Below are 22,980 nucleotides of genomic sequence, written 5' to 3' on the forward strand. Positions count from 1 at the left end.
TTGTGTGGTAACCTGTGAAAAGTGCAATCATACTGTTCCTCAGATTATTCGCTCATTCCTGATAGAATTTTGCATTTTATTTACGTTCTTTGAACTTAGAGTTAAGTCTAAAATATCCAATAATTACCTTCGAATTACGTATTACACACCAACATCCAACCACATGGAGCCCTGCAGCTCAGAGGATAGAGCACTGGCTTTGCAAACGAGAGACCTGGGTTTGATTCCCGGCAGGGTGAAACGTTGAGCAAGTTTCCTTACTCCACACGTCGCTTTTACTTAGCAGTAAGCAGAAACTTGGTTGTTAGTCGATTGGTGGATCGTTTTTCCGTGAGTAATAATTGCTTCAAACAAATAATAATAACAATAGATTGGTCACTTCAATCCACAACTGTTTGTGGGACGCTGCTGTGCGCAATTGGCTGCCGCGTTTCTCCCACAAAATATACAGTCAATTCACTTTACAGTATAATTCTGGGAAGGGCTTTGAGATGTCTTGAAGACGTGATAAGGCGTTATACCAAATGCAAGGATTAATATTATTATTATCCTGACCGACAATGTCCCAGATAGATTTGAGTCGCTGACCAGCCCTTGGATTCAAAGGATTGAATAAAATCATTTACAGTAAATCCTACGAAGCACTTTGAGACAGTTCACTGACATATTAAAGAGATGTATGAAATGCCAGGATTATTGCTATTGTAATTATACTAGATTTGGGAATCTAAAATATAACATTGCATAGATACCTTGTATTTGGTACAGTGGTCCCAGACACTGCTCAGGATGTACTGTAATGTACTGCAGTGTATCCAACTGTATATCAACCACTCCACTCCCTCCGCTCAGAAGGCTCTGACCTGCTTCATATCCCCCGCCTGGCTCACTCCTCCATCACCTGCCGGGCCTTCAGCCTCTCTGCCTCTACCCTTAGAACTCCATCCTTTGCCTCTCCCCTTTCCTTGCCTCCTTCCTCACGTCTCAACACCCACCTCTTTGACTGAGCCTTTAGCCACTCTCCCACCCTCCCTGCCCTCCACCCACCCTAAACCCGTCCCCAGCTCGGGTCCGAAACACTGACTGTCCAGAGCCTTAGGACGTCCTCACAATGTGAAAGGCGCTGTGGAAATGTAATTTATTGTTGTAGTGACTGAGTGATTTGAGGAGACAGCTCATGTGAAGACTGTGAAGACAGGCAAGTTATTGCTGTTAATGTTTATTAAATGAAAGGGTTTCGGTTTAAAACAATGAACAGAAACTAGACAATCTGGTTCATTGTGAGGGCTGACTAGCCCTTGCAGCCGTTGGTTTCAAAGGATTGAATAAAATCATTGACGGCTTTACAGGCGTTTCTGTATTTGGAGAGAAGACATTGGTCGTCAGATGGGATCTCCTCAATCCAGGTCTTAGAGTCCAGGACATACTGTATCCTGTACAGGGTGGGGGGAGGCGGGGAAAGAGGGAGCAGGGAGAGGAGGGGAGAGAGAAGGGGAAGAGAGGAGGAAGAAGGAGAGAGAGAGAGAGGGAGGGAGAGAGAGAGGGAAAGGGAGCAGAGAGGGAGGGAGAGAGAGGGAGGGGGAGGAGAGGGAAGGGGGCAAGAGAGGGGAGAGAAAGAGAGAGAGGAAGAGAGATGGAGGGGATTGGGTGGAAGGGAAGAGGATGGAGATAAAAAGGTGGGAGAGTGAGAGAATCAGTCAGTGATGACCCACTTGCTATATTTTTGCTATTAACAAAGGTTTCAAAGAACGTGAAGGTTGTGAGATGTCCAGAAAATGTGAAAAGCGCTATATCAAATGCAAGGATTATTATTATTATTATTATTATAATAATAATAATGTACAGCATAGAAACAGGCCAATTTGTTGGCAGGTTTATCTCACAAAATATAGTCAATTCACTTTACAGTATATTCTGTGAAGCACTTTGAGACGTTTTGAAGACACTAAATCAAACGCAAGGATTATTATATTATTATTATCCCTCTCTCCCTCATGTGAAGGTCTTGACTGCACCTAAAATATGATTCAAGACAGTGAGTTCCACAATCTCTGTGTTATCCTCTGCATTCCTCCTAGATTCTCTTTAAGATCCTATGGTCGCTATCTTATATTTGTATCTCCTTATCTGAGTGTGCTCTGACCAGAGAGAAGAGAGACTTACATTTGATGATGATCCCGAGTTTTCCCCTCTTTTCCCATTATCAGAATTCACTCCCAAGCCTCAGCTTGAGTGGGCACGATCTCCGGTTCAGAAAGTGGCGGATGGCTCCATGTCCCAATCCGGCCTCGTTTCCTGTCAAAGCAGAGACCCAATAATGTCAAAGCGACATTTAAACTACAATACAATACAAATTACATTTGATTATTGCCTTTCATATTGGCAGGACGTCCCAAGGCGCTGGACAGTCAGGGATTTCGACTTGAGCTGGGGGTCCAGATAGGAGAGGGTGGAGGGCGGGGAGGGTAGGAGGGCAGCCAAAGGAACGGTCAAAGGGGAGGGTTTTTGACCGAGAATCACGCACTTTGAATGAAAGCCCCAAATAGGCTCACGGACTAGCCGAATGACTTCCTGTGCACTAAAAATGGCTTCCTAGCAGCTGTTGCCATTGTCACTTCCTGTGCGCCACGTCGAAGGAGAGTGTGACTCACGGCTGTTTAGTATTGGTTGGGTGATGTTGACAACATATTTTTCAAAGTAGGCCGTATGATTGATGCCCAGGAGCTGTACCTTGAAGGCTGGAAAAGTGAATATCATTTATTAAACAACAACAACTTGCATTTGTTTCGCGCTCTTCACGTAGGATAGCGTCCCAGAGCACTTGAATAAACCCATTTATACGTTTCCTTACACACCAACCAAAGTGGCAGTAAAATATCTTACTAGATGCACCTCATCAAAACACACCTCGCTAAATTTGCCTCATTAACCTCAGCCCAATAACCTCACCTCAATAACACAGCTCACGAAATATATTTGCCTACAAATTTCACAGTCACTACACTATAGAGTATAACTGGATGGTACCAGGAATGAGGGACTTGAGTTTTGTGGAGAGACTAGGGAAGCTAGGATTGTTCTCCTTGGAGCAGAGAAGGTTAAGGGGAGATTTAATTGAGATGTTCAAAATTATGAGGGATTTAATGGAGTAAACAGTAAGAAACTGTTTCCACTGACCGGTGGGTCAGTAATTAGAGGACACAGATTTAAAATAGTCATCAATAAAACCAGAGGGGAGATGACGAGAAATTGACGAGAAACAGCGAGTTGTTTGGATCTGGAATGCGTTGAAGGCTGGTGGATGCTGATTCAATAATGACTTTCAAGAGAGAAGTGGATAGATGTTTTGGGAGGACAAATTTGTAAGGATATGGGGAGAGAGTGTGGGTCGGGGTGGGGTGGGGTGGTGATTTTAACTTCAAACCATGACTGCTCACATACCCCGTCCCCCTCTTACCACATTGTCTTGGTCCCAGACACACCTTTTCTCTCTCTGGTCTGGCTGTTTTGCTGCAATTTTTTCTCTCCTCACCTTTGTTCTGCAATATTAACACCTCTATTTCCCATACTGCAGATTCTTACATTTGATATAGCACCTTATCAGGACATCAAGATGTCTCAAAGCACTTCACAGGACTCACTGTAAAGTGTGGTGACTGTATATTTGGTGGGCAAAACTCAGCAGCCAATTGTGCATAGCAGTGTTCCACAAACATTCGTGGATTGAGTGACCACATTTTTTTTTGGAGGAATTATTATTCTTGGAAAGCGATCCACCAATTGACTAACAACTGGGTTCCTACTTACTGCTTGGTAAACAGAGGTGTGTGGAGTAAGGAAACTTGCCCTGCCGGGAATCGAACCCAGGTCACATACCATAATCCACCACTGGACTGTAACAGGCAAAGTCGATTCGAGAGAAGCTGTTCAGCTGTGGGGACAAGATGTGCTCGATGTGAGGACAAGGACCTGATGGCAAAAAAAAATTGTTCTGATTAAACATAACATGCATCATAGGTACAGAAGGAGGCCATTCAGCCCGTTGAACCTGTTTCATCAGTTTTCTTTAAAAAAAATTAGAAACCCATCATGGACAAGCAGAGGGAAAGCTGCCAGACAAAGTTCTCAATGGGAAGCTGTGTGGTTATCAATGGTGACCCTCAACTCCCAATCTGTGGTCCCCAAGCCTCAGCTCTCGCCAACTAGTGCCCAATATAAGATAGCCAGTGCTCGATCTACTATGGAGTTTAGTTGGCTGTTCTTTACACAGAGGGTGGTGAGAGTGTGGAACTCATTGCTGGAAACTGTGGTTGAAGCAAAAAAGCAATGTATTTAAGCAGAAACATACCAGACGCACATACATTTCCACATAGATCTCAGTCTGGTTTGGAGCACAGTGATGGGTTAGATACCCGGCTGATCACAGAGATGGGTTTCAGCGTGTGCTGGACACCTGGTTAATCATGGAGATGGGTTTCTGTGTGGGTCAGACACCAAGCTGATCATGGCAATTGATTTCTACATGAGTCAGACACCCGTCTGAGCAGGATGATGGATTTCTGTTTGGTTCAGACAACATAATGCTGGGTTTCTGCATTTGTCAGACACCCAACTGATCATGGAGATGGGTTTCCAGTCGATGGAAGAACCACTGACCCCTCACTCTGCCCCTTTTCCATGCTTGTGGTTATTTCTCTGGTAACTTACCCTCCGCGCACTCACACACATCTGTGTGGCACAGTGTAGACACCAGGACGCTGTGCTCGGGGGCACTATATGTCACGGTACATTTGACACCTGCAAATCAGACACATGTGTCAACCTCGTCATATTAACCCTCACGGCTTAAAATGAGCCTTACATCTGACACAGCCATTTCAGTGTAGTGACTATGTAATTCGAGGGCAGCCAATTTGAGTGCAGTGATGTCCTGCAAACAGCTACGAAATGAGCTGTGAAATGATTTTACGCGGGTGTTGTTGGCCAGGACACCGGGAGAGAGTGAAAGAGAGAAACTCCCTCCTCTTTTCCAATAGCGTCACAGGATCTTTAACATCCACCTGAACAGGCACATTCGGTGAGCTCAGTTTATTGTCTCATCTGAAGGATGATGCATCGCTCCCACAAACAGTCATGAATTGAGTGACCAATTTACAATTTTTTTAAAGGAATTATTAACCCCAGAATAGTGATTTGCCAATCGAGTAATAATTGGGTTCTGACTTACTGCTGGGTAAACAAGGAGTGTGGAGTAATGATTCTTCACCTGCCTGGGAACCGAGCCTAGGTCTCTCGCTTGTGAGGTGAGTGCTCTAACCACTGAGCTACAGGACTCCAGACGTGTGAGAATGGAAATTTACACTGGGGAGATATAGATTGCTCTCCCCCTGCCACCCTCCACCCTCCCTGCTAGATCCCTTGTGCCCTATTGCACCTTGTCAAGTCGTGTGCCCCCATCCCATGCCTCCTTGTTCCCATCTGGTGCCCCCTAAACCCTACCCCGCCATCTGTCCATATACAGTCCAGCATAGAAAACAATAATAATAAATTATAATAATGATAATCCTTTCATTGGATATAGCGCCTTCTCAAAGTGCTTCAGAGAATATTCTGTAAAGTAAATTGACTTTATATATTGTGTGCGAAACACGGCAATCAATTCTGCAAAGCAGTGTCCCATACACAGTGGCATGATTGAGTGATGAATTATTATTTATTTTTAAATCATACTAATTTAAAGTTATAGAGAGACATTTGGATGCCTCTTGGTGGCCAGTGGTGATGGCAAAGTCCATGATTACTTACTGGGATTGTAGAAGTCATAAAGGGTGGCGGTGGCTGGCTGTACTAGACCCACAGGGACAACTTGGTTTGCAGCAAAGACCACACACTCTTTCTTTACACGGACCTAAATAATGGGAAACAGAGTGAGAGAGAGGGAGAGAGAGACAGGAGTTTGGGAGAGAAAGAGAGTGGGGAGGGGGAGGCTCACGGAGAGAGAGACAGACAGGGGGAGAAAGACAGAGAAAGCGAGAGAGGGGGATAGAGGAGAGAGGGAGGGAGATGGAGATTGGGACGAAGGGGATGAGAGAGTGGGGAAGGGGGAAAGAGTGAAGGAGGATAAGAGAGGTGTGAGAAGGATAAGAGGGAGAGAAGGAGAAAATGAAGAAGAGGAGAGAGATGAGAGAGAAGGAAGGAGGAAGGGGAGGAAATGAGGGAGGGGGTAATGACAGGGAATGGAGAGGATGTCAGGAGGGAAGGATGTCAGGAAGAAGAGAAAATAAATTTATAAATTTATATAGCACATTCAATGTCAAAACATCACGGTGCTTCACAGATAATTGCTATCACATATAGTTACTATTCTCTGTAGAACATGTCAGTCTGGACTGTGAGCTCACAATCCCATGTGGGGCTCAAACCCTCAGTATTCACACACAGAGTCAGTGACTCGCGAACCTATAAGAGCTCAATAGTTGTGATTGTAGACGGTGCAAATAATACAATACAAAATCATATTTATCCAGCGCCTAACACGTTGAGATGTCCCAAGATGCTGAACAGTCAGGGATTAATACCCAGGTGTGGGTGGGGTGGGGGTGGGGGTTTGGGATCAGGGAGGGTGGAGGGGATGGGTTTGTGGGTCTGTGCTAGTGTATTTCTTTCTGCCCATTTGTGAGTGTTTGTACCCCGCAGTCCCTTTGCCTTGCCCCCTCCCTTGCCTCCTTCAAGAACCATCTCAAGACCCGACTGTGTCTAAGGTCACCTTTCTACCCTTCCTCACCCTCAATCCTTCCTGATCCCAACCACCAGATGGATCGTCGACTGTCCAGTGCCTTGGAATGTCTTCCTGACGTGAAAGACGCTTTAAATTGTAATTTGTTGCTGTTGTTGTTGTATGTTTCTTTCTCTCTCTGTCTGCCTGTGTGTTGGTCTGTCAGTTGGTCAGTCTGTCTGTCTGCCTGTGTTTCTGTCTGTCTACCTTTCTCTCTCTATCACTCATCTCATACTTACGCAGATCAATTCCCTCCACCTCATTTCTATTCCAGTGTCTTGGGACATCCTCCCAACACGAAAGGCGCTATACACAAGCCATTTTGCTGTTGTGTTGTATTCCACCAAAGTTACCCCGACCAACTATCACCAACCCCAGAGCCCAAGCCTCACCCAGCCTCCGACCATGTACAACCAATAAGATGTGAGCCATGATAAGATGTTAACCCACAACACCCACCATGTCGAGGTACAGCAGAACTTTGCCATCCTTCAACTCATACTGGTCGATGTATTTATCCACTCCATTTTTTAACTGAAAGACAAGCAAATAATAATAATAATCGTTACATTTGGTACAACGCCTTTCACTTCCCAAAACACTTCACAGGATTCGCTAACAGTTACTGTTTTGTGGACGAAAGCGGCAACCAATTTGCGTACAATAATATTCTTACACTAGAGTGAGTGTAGAGTGAGTGACTGAGATTATTTAGGGGATTGTGTTGAGCAGGACATCAGGAGAGGGAAACTCCCTTCACTTTTCAAATAGAGCTATGAGATCTCTAACCTCCACCTGGGGACGAGGCACAGATGGTGAGCTCATTTTAAGGATGCACTAACAACCAGGTTCCTACTTACTGCGAGGTTAACAGAGGGTGTGTGTAGAGTAAGAAAATTGCCTAATATTTCGCCCTGCCGGGAATCAAACCCAGGTCTCTTGTGTATGAGGTGCTCTAACCACTGAGCTACAGGTCTCCACGAGGACCATTTGGTTGAAGCATTGATTGTGTACCTTTTCGAGATGAGTTGTATCTGGTTCAAACCCACTGAGCAGGGAGATGTCAACAACTGCCATTCCAGACTTGATCTCATTCAGTTCGATCTCATCCTCCCGCCTGGCACAAGAGAGGAGGCACATGGTATCAACACCACATTGACAATACAAATAATAATCCTTTACCTTTCATGCAGAGCCTTTCGGGTCAGGCGGGCATGTCAAAGTGCTTCACAGGATATACATTTTCACCTACAAAATACACCGTCAATTCACTTTACAGTAAATTCTGTGAAGCGCTTTGAGACATCTCGAATGATGTTTGTGGGACTCATGATAAGGCCCTATATCAAATAAAAATAATTATAATCCTTGAACAGGATAGATGCAACCTCAGTTTAATAATAATAGCTACATTTGATATAGTGCTTTTCACGTCTTTGAGATATCTCAAAGCTCTTCACAGAATATACTGTAAAGTAATTTGACTGTATGTTTTGTGGGCAAAACGCGGCAACCAACTCCACACAACAGAGTCCCACAAGCAGTTGTGGAGTGAGTGACAATTTATTATTGTTATTTTTTTGAAATAACATAATTATTTAGTTATTTGGGGGAGCTGGGGAAGCGCAGAATTTTCAGAGGTGCCTGGCTTCACTTTGAGATGTTAAACCGAGGTCCCATCTATACCTGTTTGAGTGGACATTAAAGAGCCCTTGTCAGAATTCGAAAACAGAACGGAGTTTCTCACTCTCCTGGTGTCCCACTGATTAGTCATTTGTTCATTTTATGGTTGTTTGTGGGAATTGCTCCCTGCAACCTGTCTGCTTTGTTTGCCCACTAAACACGCAGTCACTTTACAGTGACTTTGAGTGAAGCTTTGAGTGTTTCTAACTTGGTGATGAGCTGAATGCCGAGGATTGTAATGAATTAGGTGTGGAGTTGAGACTTTTGCTGTCTTTCAATCTCAACTGCACACCGAATCCAATTTGACTGCATTGCAAAAGGGACCCATTTGATTTTAAGAAATCTGTTTAGACGTGGCACAGGGTCAAACTCGGGATTTCACTGACTTCGCTCTACCATCTCTGTCTCCTCCAACATGGCTATGATTGACAGACTGGGCTACCAGCCAATCAGTCAGTGGCTGCTGTCCAGCCCTTGATTGGCAATTGCTTTTCAGCCAGGGACCGGGGCGGGGGGGGGGGGCAGATGAGGAGCTGTGATTGGGCTGTCAGTCAGTCAGTCAGTGGGTGGGCTGTGGGTCGTTGAAAATATCAACCCAATTACAAAAGAAGGCCAGATAAACAAGTCAGTTTTGTCCGACTTTGGCCAACCTTAACTGATTGGGAGGTTCATGAGACCCCTCTGACCACCACCACTGGTTCTGCCACTGCAGATAGACTTGATACAGCCCAAAGGATACAGAGGAGGGTAACCAAAATGATTGAGGGGATGGAGGGACTCGACTACGAGGAGCGATTAGATAAACTGGGGATGTTCACGCTGAAGGAGAGAAGGTCGAGGGGTGATACGATTGTGGTCTTTACGATTCTGAAGGGACTAGATAATGTAGATCATGATAAGCTGTTTTATCTTGTACTGAACAGTAGAACTTGAGGACACAGCCTGAGATTGAAGGGGGACAAATTCAGAGCAAATCTGTGGAAACACTACTTCAGTGAAGTGAGTATTAAACTTATGGAACAGGCTCCCTAGGGAGAACGTGGAAGCAGAAGATGTCATTTGTTTCAAGAATAAATTAGATAGATTTCTACTAGAAAATAATATATTGGGTACAACAACAAAAAGTTACATTTGTTAGTACCTTTCACATCGTGAGGGCATCCCAAGTGCTAGACATACAGTATTTACGACCCAAGCTGGGGGTCAGGATTTGGGAGGGTGGAGGGCAGGGGGGGAAATGGGACATAGTATATAGTTTGGGACATGACATGTTAAGCGACTGCCTGGAAGGTGAACCAGTCTTCTTTCGCCAGCAAATTCTTATGTTCTTATGATATATCCCCCACTCCGATCCTCTGCCAATATGCTCACCATGTGCAGACTGTGTAGTAAATGGTTCGGTCAGCCTCTGTCTTGACAACCTCTCGCTTCCTCCGTGACCTCAAGTCATGCCAACCAATGAGGCCCAATGACTGGTCTTCAGGAAGAATTGTGTTATTGTATTCAAAGTGAGAGTCTGAAGAACAACAATAACTTGGGTTTATATAGTGCCCTTAGCATAAGGTGGCATGTTGAATTAACAACAACAGTAAAATTATATTTCCATAATGCCTTTCACATGAGTAGGACATCCCTAGGTGCTGGAGAGTCAATGTTTTGGACCCAAGCTGGGGGTCAGGATTGGGAAGGGTGGAGGACAGGGGGGGAAGGAGGGTGAAGGAGGAGGTGGGGAACTTGAAGCAGGCTGGAGACTGATGAATGGAGGGAGCGGGAAGTTTGATAGGGGGGTAGAAGGTCACATAAGTAGGGGAGAGCAAGACCATGGAGGGCTTTGAAGTTGAGGACAGGATCTTGAACTGTATCCTCTGTATGATGGGAAACCTGTGGAGTCGGGCAAGAATGGGGGTGATAGGGTCACAGAGCCTGGAGAGGATGCGGGCTGCAGAGTGCTGGATGGTCTGCAGCCTGTGGAGGGAGAAGTTAGGGAGGCCAACAAGCAGGGAGTTTGCATACTCAAGCCTGGATGTTATGAATGCGTTTAGGGTTTCTGCGGCCTACGGTGTGAGATAGTGGCAAATCCAGGTCTCTTGCATGCAAGGCGAGTGCTCTAACCACTGAGCTACAGGACTCCAGAGAGGAGAGTGTTACTGGCTTCAAGGTATGACTTACCCAGGTATTCCATTTTGCTCTGTATGGTGACCTCCAGTTTGAAGTGTGTGCATGGGTTTGAAAGCTCCTCCAGGAGACGGTAAGTTTTGAGAAGCTGAAAATTAATAATAATCCTTACATTTGAAACAGCACATGCTCACATGATTGAAACACCTCAAAATGCTTCGCAGGATATACTGTAAAGTGCAGTGACTGTATAATTTGTAGACAAATGAGGCAGCACAATTTGTGCACAGCGCCATCCCACAAATAGCCATGAAATGAGTGAAGACTTTTATCTGCAGAATAATCAGCAGGTCAGCATGAGAGTAACTCCCTTCTCTTTTCTAATAGGTCACAGGATAATAATAAAAAAAATAATCCTTGCGTTTAACATAGGGCCTTATCATGTCTTTCAGATGTCTCAAAGTGCTTCACAGAATATACTGCAAAGTGAATTGACTGTATATTTTGTGGGCGAATCGTGGCAGCTGATTGCACACACAGTGTCCCACAAACCGACTTGGATTGAGTGACCAATATATAATTATTATTTATTTTTGAAGGAATTATTACCCCTGGAAAACTGATCCACCAATCGACGAACAATCAGGTTCCTACTTACTGCTAAGTAAACAGAGGCAAGTGGAGTTACAAAACTTGCCCAATGTCTCGCCCTAGCAGGAATCAAACCCAGGTTTCTCGCTTGCAAGGTGAGTGCTGTGAGCTACAGGACTTCACAAATAATAATTGTAAATGACTTACATTCAACGTTCCATTCCCGGTACCTGATAGCTTGACCTGAATTTTGCTTCCCAGCGGAAACTATGAGAGCAAGAAGTCAAACAGAATATTAATAATAATAGTAATGATATGGCATTTATTACAATGTCTGTGACATCCAAATCTCACAGTGCTTCTCAAGTAATTTTAATAATAATTCTCACACTTGGTTTCTCATTCTATAATGTTGTTGCATCTCAAAGTGCTTCACAGGATTGTACTGTGAAGTGCAGTGACTGTGAGTTTTGTGCACAAATGCAACAGCCAATTTATGCGCAGTCCCACAAACAACCATTAAGTAAATGTTCATTTTTATTTGGTGGGGGCAGGGGGCATTTTCAGCCATTATAACTTGGCTGAAAATGCACTTCAAACAATGCAGTGTGCACCCACCCCACCCCTCCCCGCCCCACCCAGCACTGCACTGAAGTGTCAGCCCGGATTATATGAGTTGCAAGTTGTCAACATGCGGCTTCAACTCATAACCTTCTGACTCTGTTCCACTATTGGCAAACATGCTTTTAGTCACTCTGTTACTGCCTACCTCTGCCTTTCCCCATCTTTGTCCATCTTCAGATCTGAAGACCTTCCTCTTCAACCGACCATATGGTCACCTCCCCTCCCTCCCTGGTTTTGTGTCAAGCTCTGTCACTGTTAAGCCCCCCGAGGTGCTGCCTCCACATGAAGGGCGTTGTGTAAATGCAATTTGTTGTTATTTTAATGTCTGTACCTTCAACTCGGTGCGGCTCAAAGCATTTCTCTTCTGTAAGTAGATTTGCGTCATCCTTCCATTCTCACTGAATTCCACATCCATGTTCAGCTGTTCCTTCTCAAAGGTAATCCTGTGGTAAGTAGACAGAGCTTCTAGAGCCACCACTGTGTCCTGCACCGGGAATAAGAGGGGAAGAAATAGGCAAATGACCTAGGGTTAGCGGAAACAAGTTATGAGACAAGCTAAAGGGGCTCTTCAGCCTTGAGAGAAGACAACTCAGAGAGGATCTCTTAGGTGTGTCTAAAATTTCAAATGAGATTGAAAAAGTGAGCTGAGCCGCGATTCTGCTCCACCCTCGCCTACCCCCAGGCAAGCGACCGTCACACAGGAGGCCTGTAGCTCAGGGTTAGAGCACTCGCCTCGCAAGTGAGAAGACCTGAATTTGATTCCCAGGCACGGTGAAATGTTGGGCAAGTTCCTTACTCCACAAGCCTGTTTACCTAGCACTAAATAGGAACCCGGATGTTAGTTGATAGCGGATCGCTTTTCTGGGGGTAATAATCCCTTCCAAAAAACTAATAACAATAAATTGGTCACTTCAATCCACAACTTTTTGTGAGACACTGCTGTGTGCAATTGGCTGCAGTGTTTTCCCCACAAAATATAGTTAATTCACTTTACAGTAATGTAAGTGTACTCTGTGAAGTGCTTTGAGACGTCTTGAAAACGTGATAAGGTGTAAGGATTATTATCATTATTATTGAACCGGAAGAAATTCCTACCTGTGTTGAGCGGAATCCTCCACCATAGTTACGTTGCTCTGTCAGCCATTTGGCAATGGTGGATGCAAATGTCTCGTCCTTCATCATGAGGCTTTGCAGCAGAGCATAGGACGTTGCTTCCACCGCCAAGGCTGAGGCGTGGGAAGGGTTCTTCTCTCCCCCAACTAGTTCCACATCCGTCACCTTCCAGTAGCGAATGTCTTTCTCTGTGTGAACAAAAACATAAATGCTGCTTGGCCCATTACATAATAATCCTTGCATTTGATATAGCACCTTATTACATCTCCGAGTTGTCTTTTGAATTTAAGATCCTCATCCTCACCTACAAGGCCATTCACGGCCTCGCTCCCCCCCTACCTCTCTGACCTACTATCCCCCTACCTGCCCGTACCCTCCGTTCCTCTGGCTCCGGTCTACTCCACATCTTCCGCCCCAACCGCCCTACCATTGGTGCCCAGGCCTTCAGCCTCTCAGCCCCGAGGCTCTGGAACTCTATCCCCCAGTGCCTTTGCCGCTTCCTCCCTTTCCTCCTCAAGACCTCAAGACCTTTCTCTTTGACCGTGCCTTCAGCTCCCCTCTCGACTCTCTACTCCCTCCTCGCTCACTCCCTTCCCTCCCCTCTACCTGACCATTTCCCCACTGCTCGGGTCCTGACCCAACTGTACAGCGCCACTTGGGACGTCCTCCCGACGTGAAAGGCGCTCTATAAATGGAATCTTGTTGTTGTTGTTGTTTTGGTGCTTCACAATAAAATGAATTGACTGTACGTTTTGTAGGCAAAACGTGGCGGGCAATTGCACACAGCTTTGTCCGTCCCACAAACAGTCGTGGATTGATTGATCAATTTTTTTTACATTCCTTGTCAAGATTTGCTGGATCCCTGTCACACAGGATTGACTTCAAAGTCCTCACACTTTGCACCTGAGCACCAGCCCCACCTCTCTGACCTGCTCAAACCTACTCCTGTAACCATCGCCGTCATTCATCTGTGTCCGGTCTCCTGCTGATACCTCATCCCATCTGCTCCAGTATTGACCTCTGGGCTTTCAGCTGCTATGCCCTGAACATATGAAACTCTCTGCCTCAATCCTTCTGCCTTGTCCCCTCTTTGCCAATCTTCATCTCACGCCTGAAAACTTTCCTGCATAGGCCTACGGTCAGCTCCCCTTTCTCCACAGCTTGCGCCAACTTTCCCATTATTAATTGAATGGCGGATTGCTTTTCAGAAGTAAAAATTCCTTCAAAAAACCTATAGTAATAAATTGGTCATTTTAATCCACGACGGTTTGTGGGACACTGCTGTGCACAATTGGCTGTCGCGTTTTGCCCACAAAATATACGGTCAATTCACTTTACAGTGTTTTCTATAAAGCGTTTTGAGACGTCTCGAAGACGTGATGAAGCGCAATATCAAATGCAAGGATTATTATTATGAGTAGTAAATGTTCTGAGATGCTACCCTGCATGAAGGGCGCAATATAAATCCAGGCTGTTGTTACTATAATGTGCCCCACTACAGCGCAGGTTCCATTATAATACGGTTTGAGTCGCTGCTGTTTCCTATACTAAAATGGCTATCTTCCTTCTTATTAAGTCAGCGCTGTTTTCCAGGATGTGGTTTCAGCAGCGACCCAATGACCCGATAGTCAGCCATTTTCTGGATACAAACTGACCGACTTCTAGAGTCACCTGGTCGTCGATGACACCACTTCCTGTTTTGCTTCCTCTGTGTGGGAGGGGGGAGGTGACCGTAAGCACAATCAAAAAGGAAGATCTTTGGGTGGGATTTGAAGGGGGTAGGGAGGGTGGGAAAGGGGGTAAGGCAGAGGCATCGTGGAGAGAGTTCCAGAGTTTTGGGGTGTGGTGGCTGAAGGCATGACAACCGACAGTGGCAATGCCACCCACTGTTACCTCTCAGCGAACTCACCTCTGTTGTAATAGGCCAGGTCCTTCAGCTTTCTGTGAGCCTTCACTGACCCAGGACTATCTGGACTGGCCAACGTGAGTGCATAGGCAGCGATAGCGGTTACAAAGGGGTGCTTGATACTCGGCACTTCCTTGTGCAGAAAACCGAGAGCCTTCGCGATACTATTTTTCTGGAAAAAAAGCCAAGAATAAGCCTGGAATCTGACCTTGAATCAAGACCCTTTTCTTCGACAGTGCTTTCGGTCACTCTCATACCCTTCCTGCCCCAAATTACCCCAAACCCCTCCCACTGCTCAGGTCCAAATCGCTGGCTGTTCAGTGTCTTTAGATGTCCTCCCGATGTGAAAGTTGCAACACAAATGCAATTTTGCATTGAATCGTATTCATAAAGCAATTCCCAGGCACTCCCAACATTGGGATCATAGTGTGTCTCTACCGAATTGGGAGGTGCCATCTTGTAAATGAGGAGGTTAAACCTTGCTATCCATTTATGCCTGTTCAGGTGGCAGTTAAAGTTCCCATAGTGATAATCGAAAAGAGAAGAGAGTTTCTCTCTCCCTTCAATTCCCCAATCTCCTGCAAAACTCCCCCCCCAAATTAGTTGCTCCATGACTATTTGCGAGATGTTGCTTTGTGCAAATTGGCTGCTGCATTTGCCTACAAATACCGGGTAAAATCTGTGAAGTGCTTGGAAATGTCTCAATAATGTGAAAAGCCACTTTATCAAATTCAAGAATTATTATTATTATTACTATTATTATTTTGTGCATAGCAAAGTCTCACATAGAGTTACAGGAAGAATGTATGATTTTGTTGGGGGATTGTCAGCCAGCACAATAGGAGAGAGAAATTCCTTTCTCTTTTTAAATAGCACCATGGGATCTTTAACGTCCACTTTAATAGGCACAGATGGGGCCTTGGTTTAATGCCTCAGCTGAAGGATGGCATCTCCAAAAATGCCACACTCCCCCCCAGCATTACACTGAATTGTCAGACTAGACAGTGAGCTCAGGGTCCCCAAATGAGGCTTGAACCTTCAACCTTGTGACTCAGATTTGGGGGAGAGAAAGTAAGAAGGTAAGTTATCTATCACCTTACCACTTGTGTAACTGGGATGATGTCATGTCTCTTATATGAATCCAAGGAATGCTGCAAGGCGATGGTAACAAAAGCGGTCATGGATACCAAGCTTTCAACTCCTCCCTGAAAATACACAGGGGAGAATTTTAAAGACAGGTGCAGAAAAGAAAAACTAAAGTGTAAAATCATACAACGACACCAGACACAACCGATCACACCCAACCACCCACAACCACATGCAACCAAACACACACGTCCATGTAAACACTCGCAATTACACACATCTACACAGACATATGCAACCAGCCACACAACCACACAGTGACACACTCAACCAGCCACACACAACCCAACGAGACCCTCACAAGCAGACACTCACAACTACACAGAGAAAAGTGTGGGAGAGAAGAAATAGTGTTAGAACTTTACACAAGATTGGTTCAGGTGAAGAAAGCCTTTGGTCCCATCTAATCTGATTCTTCCAGAACACACACCCATAGTGTCCTAGAATCATAGAATTATACAGCACCGAAGGAGGCCATTCGGCTCATCATGTCTGTGCCAACTCTTTGAAAGAGCTATGCAAATTAATCTCACTCCCCTGCTCTATCCCAATAGCCTTGCAAACTTGTCCTTCTCAAATATCTATCCGCTTCCCTCTTGAAAGTTGTTATCAAATCTGCTTCCCCCACCCATTCAGGCAAACCATTCCAGATCGAAACAACTCAGTGTGTGAAAACAAATCTCCTAACCTTCCCTCAGGGTCTTTTGACAACTATCTGTCCTTCCATTACTGGATCAAGCTGCTTTTTAAATAACCCCCAGTGTCCTGGCCTAACCCACCATTCCTGGTAATCCTGTTCCCATTGTCAGTTCCTCTCTGGCTAAAGAAAAACATCCTGGTGTCTTTATCCTGAAATTGACCTTTACAACTCCAAACCAATGTCCTGCTGTCAAGGTTCATCTGAAAGTATTGATCTAAATTTATGTGACCTGCATCTCTCTTGCCATCACGGGATGGGGATCTTCAAAGTGGCCGGAGCTGTTCTGAGCATTGATCAGATAAGAAACAGATTTGTGGATGAACATGTCGTTGACAATGATGTGCTTCCTGGCGATCGAGAGGATTTTAACCATAAATGCTGTTAGCCTGAAAAGGTAAAAAAAAAAAGGCGATGAGGAGAAATTTCAGCTCATATTTATGCTGATACTCCTGTGGAGGGCCGTCCTTTCTATGAGATGTCAAACCAAGCTCCCTATCTGTATCTGTCCAGGTGGACGTTAATGAACCCTGTGGGAGAAGGGATTTCTCTTTCCCAATGTCTTGGCCAACAATACCCTAGATAAAATTGGTCATTCATTTCATGGTTCCTTGTGGGACAAATTGGCTGATGCATTTGCCTACAACACGCAGTCGCTAAATTTTGCATGTTTTATTTATACAGTGCCCTTCATTGGGGTAGCATCTTGGTGCACTTAATGTTAGTGGAATTTGATGCTGAGCCGGCGAGAAAGGGGAGGTGATCATAGGCACGGTCAAGGACAAAGGTATTCAGGTGCGATCTGAAGAAGGGGACAAGGTGGAGGGCCTGAGGCAGGGAATGATAGGTTCTCGGTGCGCAGTGGCTGAAAGATGGCTACAGATGGTGGAGTGAGCGTGGGTACAAGGGATATGCAGAAGGACTGAACCAGCTGACTTCATAACAGATCATGGCTATGAAATCTATCACAAAATGTGATATTTCTTCACCCCAATAAATACATGTAAATCTCACCACACACTGCTTGGAGTTTCCTTCCACGTTCCATATGATCCATCCGCTTTCTGATACTCCAGAATCTTTGTATAACCTGGAATTGAACCATGGAGTTTGTATTAAAATAAGTCCTGTAACTCAGTAACCTCCCATCACAAGCGAGAGACCTGGTTTTGATTCCAGTTTCCTTACTCTACATGCCTCTGTATACCTAGTAATAAGTGGGAACCCAGTTGTCAGTCGATTTGCAGATCGCTTTTCCGGGGGTAATAATTCCTTAAAAATTAATAACTTGGTCACTCAATCCACAACTCTTTCTGGGACACTGCTGTGCACAATTGGCTGCTGTATTTAGCCAATAGTCCACTGGCTCCCTGTCACTGAACAGAGTGATTTTAAGATCCTCACAAGATCCTCACATCCATCGTGCCCTGGCACCTCCCTACCTCTCCGACCTGCTTACTCCCCAAACCACAACCGCTGCCTCCGCTCGACTGGCTTCGGCCTTCTCCATGAATCATGTGCCCTCAGTTCCACTATCGGTGGCCACACTTTAAGCCACTACACCCTGAAACTCTGTAACCCTCTTCCTCCATCCCTCCACCTTGCCCCTTCCTTCCCCATTTTCAGGTCGTGCCTGAAGACGTTACTATTCGACTGTGCCTACGGACACCTCCCCCTTCCCCTCAACTCGGAGTTGTGTTCCACCACTGTCAAGCACTCTGGGAGGCTACAATGCATGAGGGGTGCAATATAAATACAAGTAATTGTTGTTGTTATTTTTCAATCCTATTTAAAATCTTATCCCGGTTCCCCTCTGAGATGCTTCCCTCGAGACTGAATTGGCTTAACCTTGTCTAATCTCTGAATTGTCTTAATCCAGACTTTGGCTTGTGTCAGACAGAATGAGCCCATCATTCCCTTATTCAGACTCTGTGTGAGGATGAAGCAGGAGGAAGCTGAGATCAGCACCTGTCTTAATGTTGGCCAGAGCCTGGTCCTTGCGCTCTGATGGCAGATGCAGCCACTGCTGGCTCTGGTCCAAGTATTCAACGGCGTAAACCGTGGGAGCCAAGTGCATTGCAGTCTGCTCTGCACACCCGGTTGGTACTCTGATCAGACGGTTAATACCCTCTGGAGACAGGGAGTTTTCAATGGATTCACCCATCAGGTCACCTGCACCAGCGTGGGAGAGAGGATGGTAGAGAGAAGGTTAGTAACTATTAGCATGTGCAATGCCAGTGTGTTGCGCTTGAGTCTGAAGTTTGTGAGTTCAGGCCGCTCGTTGAAACTCATAGAATCTAAGTTGATGCTCCAATGAGGAGTACTGCATTGTTGGAGATGTCATTCTTCAGATCAGTCATTAACCCGGGATCCCCTCTGTGCCTGTTCAGGTAGAAATGAAAAATCCTCTGGAATTATTGGAAAAAGAAGGGAGTTTCAGCCAACAATCCACCAAATAAATTTGGTTATTCACTTGGTTGTTTGCTGTACATTGCTGTGTGCAAATTAACTGCCTTGTTCACTCACAGAAAACATGCAGTCACTGCACTTTACAATAAATCATGTGAAGCGCTTTGAGACATCTTGACAACACAAGACACTATATTAAATACAAGGATTATTATTAATAATAATGACCATCAACAATCCTTGCATTTAATCAAGGACCTATGATATTGAAAACAAAAACAGAAGTCGCTGGGAACACTCAGCAGGTAAGGCAGCATCTATGGAGAAAGGCAGTAAGTCAACATTTCAGATCCATCACCCTTCGTCAGAATGGGTCAAAATCTATGATATTGAATCAGCTCAAAATACCGCGTATGGAATTGCTGCAGTGACTCTCTTTTTGTGGATAAATAGGGCATTTGGTTTACAGCAAAGTCCCACACACGTGAACTAGTGATTATCTGGGGTATTGTTGACCAGGACACTGGGGGAGAGAAAGTCCCTTTACTTTGCCAATAGCATCCGGGATCTTTAACATCCACCTGAACAGGCGCAGAAGGGATCTTGGTTTAACGCCTCATCCAAAGGTCAGCACGTCTGATAATGCAGTGCTCTCCCACTGGAGCATGAGCTTGGATTGTGAGCTCAAACTCCCAAAGATGATAAGGATTAAAGAACATTATTTAAATATTAAACAACATTAAAGTCATCTTTTAATCACAAAGGTTAAACCATTTCAGATTTCATGCTAGAGTAGGTTAACAACATGAGTGTGTACAATTCGGTACCATGACCTCTAGCCTACATTGGTTTATTCAGTCTTTACCTTACCTCTGGCTTTGATGTACAGGTAGGATTCTGTGTCAGGGACCTGGTTAAGAGGAGTTTCTGTATTTATGTCATGCGAGCGTCTCACTGAAACAAAAACGCATGAAGGAAATCTCTGTTATAACGCATTTCTTTATGGCAAATTTAGTTTGGCATATGCCTGTTGCCCACGGGAAGCTTGCAGGAAGCTCCTGGTACCTACCACCAATCTAGTGAGGGCTCAAAACCCACATTTGCAGATTTTGAATGACCAAATAGTGACTATCTTCCTTGGGGTTAGGTAAGTGGGGTCTCTTTGGAAATGCTTGTCAATGGAATGTCAGAATTGAGCCAGCCTGTGTGACGGACTCCAGTCCAGTTCCTGAGCCAGGTCTGCAGTATTCCAGGGCACTGCTGATGGCAGCACAGCCAACCTGGCTGATTGGCAGGACTTGGAAGGGCAGACCAGCCATTGAGGGCAGGGAGTCATCAGCTCCTGTTAACCTGAAAGCCAAAGGCCCTAATGGGTAGGATGGTCATGCAGCAGGAAAGCTTGCCAGCCAGTAATGCCAATGGCAAGCTATGTGGTTTTAGCTGGCTAGATGTTACCACAATGCACACTCTGGGGTCCCCAAGCCTTGACTCTTGCCAACCTGCTCTGAATACTTTTCGAAGTTAGGTAAGCAGGTCGAGTCCCTCCAGGGAGAGAGTGTGCCTTCCATACCAAGAATCTATCTCTGGAATTTCTATATGTAGGGGAGGTGCATGGACATCTCAATTAGTTTGGATACTTTTAAGTATGGTAATGAGTTTCCACATTTGTCAGACACCCGGATGACCAAAAAGTAAATGCCTGTTCACCTTCCATGTGCCCACCTATACAAAATAGATGACTCCAGTTGTCAGGTCACCGCCAACTTCACTTCCTGTTCTCACGAGCAAAACAGGAAATGTCGTCGGCAGCGACCTGATGACCCTGACTCCTAGAGGTTGGCCATTGCAGCTTTGCTCATGAGCTTAAAAAAATGATCACAAGGCCCTCCCGGCAATGCTACATCCTGTCTTCCGTACACAAACAAGACACGAAATCGGCTGTGATCTGATAATCTGAATGTCAGTCATTTTGCCATCAGTGCAGGAAGCAGTCACCCACCCCACTTAGCATTTGTACAATGGAACCTCACCCAGTGGATTAATAAGAAGGCTCGTCTCTTCGGTCTTCATCACACCTTCCTCCTGCAAAATAAAGGGCTAACGTAGGTTAACAGAGCAAAACATTTTGCTGAAGTCACAAGATCAGATAAGAAGTCCCTTCTGCCCATCTGATCTCATCCCTCCAGAGCACCAACCCTACCGTCCACCCAAGATGGCATCAAGCTGCTTTGTAAATTAATTCCAACGTCTTGGCTTCAATCACCCTTCCTGGTAACTCTGTCTCAAATATTAATGACCCTTTGCTCCATCTCAGTCCTCAGGGAGGCATCTTCCTTTGGATAACAATATTCCTTGCAATTGATGCAGCGCCTTATCACATCTTAGAGATGTCTCAGAGTGCTTCACAGAATATAGTGAAAAGTAAATTGACTGTATATTTTGTGAGTGAAATGCGGCAGCCAATTGTACACAGCAATGTCCCACAAACATTCGTGGATTCAAGTGACCAGTTTATTATTTTTTTTAATGAATTATTACCCCCAGAAAAGTGACCCACCAATCGACTAACAACCTGCTGGACAGCAGCTTACTGCTAGGTAAACAGAAGCATGTGGAGTAAGGAAACCACTGAGCTACAGGACGACATGATAAGACATGAAACCAAAGAAAGAAACAGGCACTACATTTGATAACTATTTGTGGTGGAGTCCTTTGAGACATCTTTCTGTTGTAGTCACTGTCAAATCATAATAATAATAATAGAAATGTAATTTCATTTGATATAGTGTCTACTTGTATCATGAAGATAACTCAAAGCTCTTTATAACAATCCTTGCAGTGCCTGTGTATTATGAAGGCAACGTGGCAACCAATTTTCACACGGCAACATCCCACAAACAGCCATCAAGTCAGTGTCCAATTTTATCTGAGTGATTGTCAGCCAGAACACCATGAGAGAGAAAATCCCTTTTGCTTTCCAACAATACTACAAGATTTTTAATTGTCCACCTGAGCAGGGCACCAACGGGATCTAAGTTTAATAGACAGTGCTTCTAACAACGTGCCCCCCTCCCACAAACAAGTCAATGGAGTGTGAGCTCAAAGTCTCCAATATGGGCCTTGAGCCCATAACCTGCTGACTCCGAGATGAGTGTGTGATAGACTGAGCCAGGTTTAGACCTGGACGTGAGTATGATAATAATAATCCTTCAATTTGATATAGTGCCTCATCACGTCTTCTAGGCATCTCAAAGCATTTCACAGAATATAATGTAAGGTGTGTCGACTGTATATTTTTTACATGTGTATCTTGCTTCATACCACAACTCTCAGGTGCTTGAGAAGAGCATCTCTCTGTCCACTTGTGCTGAGTGCAACCACATGGATCGGGATATTCCCAGCCACCAGTGGAACGATTGGAAAGCCCAGGGAATGGGCAGAGTTTCTTCTGACAGTAATAACTCGGGCTTCATCCTTTGAAGTGGCCGGGCTACAGAGACCATCAGCTCCCCTCATGTACACGAAGACCTGAGAGACACGGAGTGTGTGGGAAGGGATAGGGGAGAGTGGGGGTGAGAAAGCACAGGGTCACACATTCGCTATTCTCCACATGAAACAATCCCCATCTTTATACACATTCATGGAATTAAGTAAGGAACCTTCCATAACCAGTTACAGAATTAATCTTTAATAACTAGTCACACTGATACCAAATGTAATTGGTAGTTATTAAACAGACTTTACCCACAGAGTCATGAACACGGACACAAATACACACAACCTGGGTTAGTAACAGCCTGGGTTAGTTGATAGACATGGTGAGTTAATAAGTAATAATAACAACCCTTGCATTTGATATAGCACCTATCACGACTCTGAGATGTCTCAAAGTGCTTCACAAGATTTACTGTAAATTAAAGA

General features: G+C 44.9%; 1 protein-coding gene across 1 annotated transcript in view; it reads right to left on the reverse strand.

Annotated features, from left to right (window-relative positions):
• Positions 1-1,203: 1,203 nt before the first annotated feature.
• The window catches only part of LOC103189738 (complement C4-A), a 44,477-nt gene continuing 22,700 nt past the window's right edge, over positions 1,204-22,980 (reverse strand). Inside the window, exons 21-41 of the mRNA XM_042344796.1 lie at positions 22,381-22,587; positions 21,090-21,141; positions 19,930-20,013; positions 18,619-18,822; positions 17,665-17,740; positions 16,883-17,039; positions 15,908-16,012; positions 14,811-14,979; positions 12,884-13,089; positions 12,120-12,272; positions 11,372-11,431; positions 10,628-10,721; positions 9,830-9,974; positions 7,790-7,892; positions 7,235-7,309; positions 5,806-5,908; positions 4,708-4,797; positions 3,877-3,969; positions 2,652-2,738; positions 2,164-2,295; positions 1,204-1,433 (exon numbers count right to left, since the gene is read on the reverse strand). Coding sequence (XP_042200730.1) covers positions 2,204-2,295; positions 2,652-2,738; positions 3,877-3,969; positions 4,708-4,797; positions 5,806-5,908; positions 7,235-7,309; positions 7,790-7,892; positions 9,830-9,974; positions 10,628-10,721; positions 11,372-11,431; positions 12,120-12,272; positions 12,884-13,089; positions 14,811-14,979; positions 15,908-16,012; positions 16,883-17,039; positions 17,665-17,740; positions 18,619-18,822; positions 19,930-20,013; positions 21,090-21,141; positions 22,381-22,587 — 2,355 coding nt within the window. The 3' untranslated portion in view covers positions 1,204-1,433; positions 2,164-2,203. The remainder of the gene's footprint in view (positions 1,434-2,163; positions 2,296-2,651; positions 2,739-3,876; positions 3,970-4,707; positions 4,798-5,805; positions 5,909-7,234; positions 7,310-7,789; positions 7,893-9,829; positions 9,975-10,627; positions 10,722-11,371; positions 11,432-12,119; positions 12,273-12,883; positions 13,090-14,810; positions 14,980-15,907; positions 16,013-16,882; positions 17,040-17,664; positions 17,741-18,618; positions 18,823-19,929; positions 20,014-21,089; positions 21,142-22,380; positions 22,588-22,980) is intronic.

Source organism: Callorhinchus milii, unplaced genomic scaffold, assembly GCF_018977255.1.
Source record: "Callorhinchus milii isolate IMCB2004 unplaced genomic scaffold, IMCB_Cmil_1.0 Scaffold30, whole genome shotgun sequence".
NCBI classification, from domain to species: domain Eukaryota; kingdom Metazoa; phylum Chordata; class Chondrichthyes; order Chimaeriformes; family Callorhinchidae; genus Callorhinchus; species Callorhinchus milii.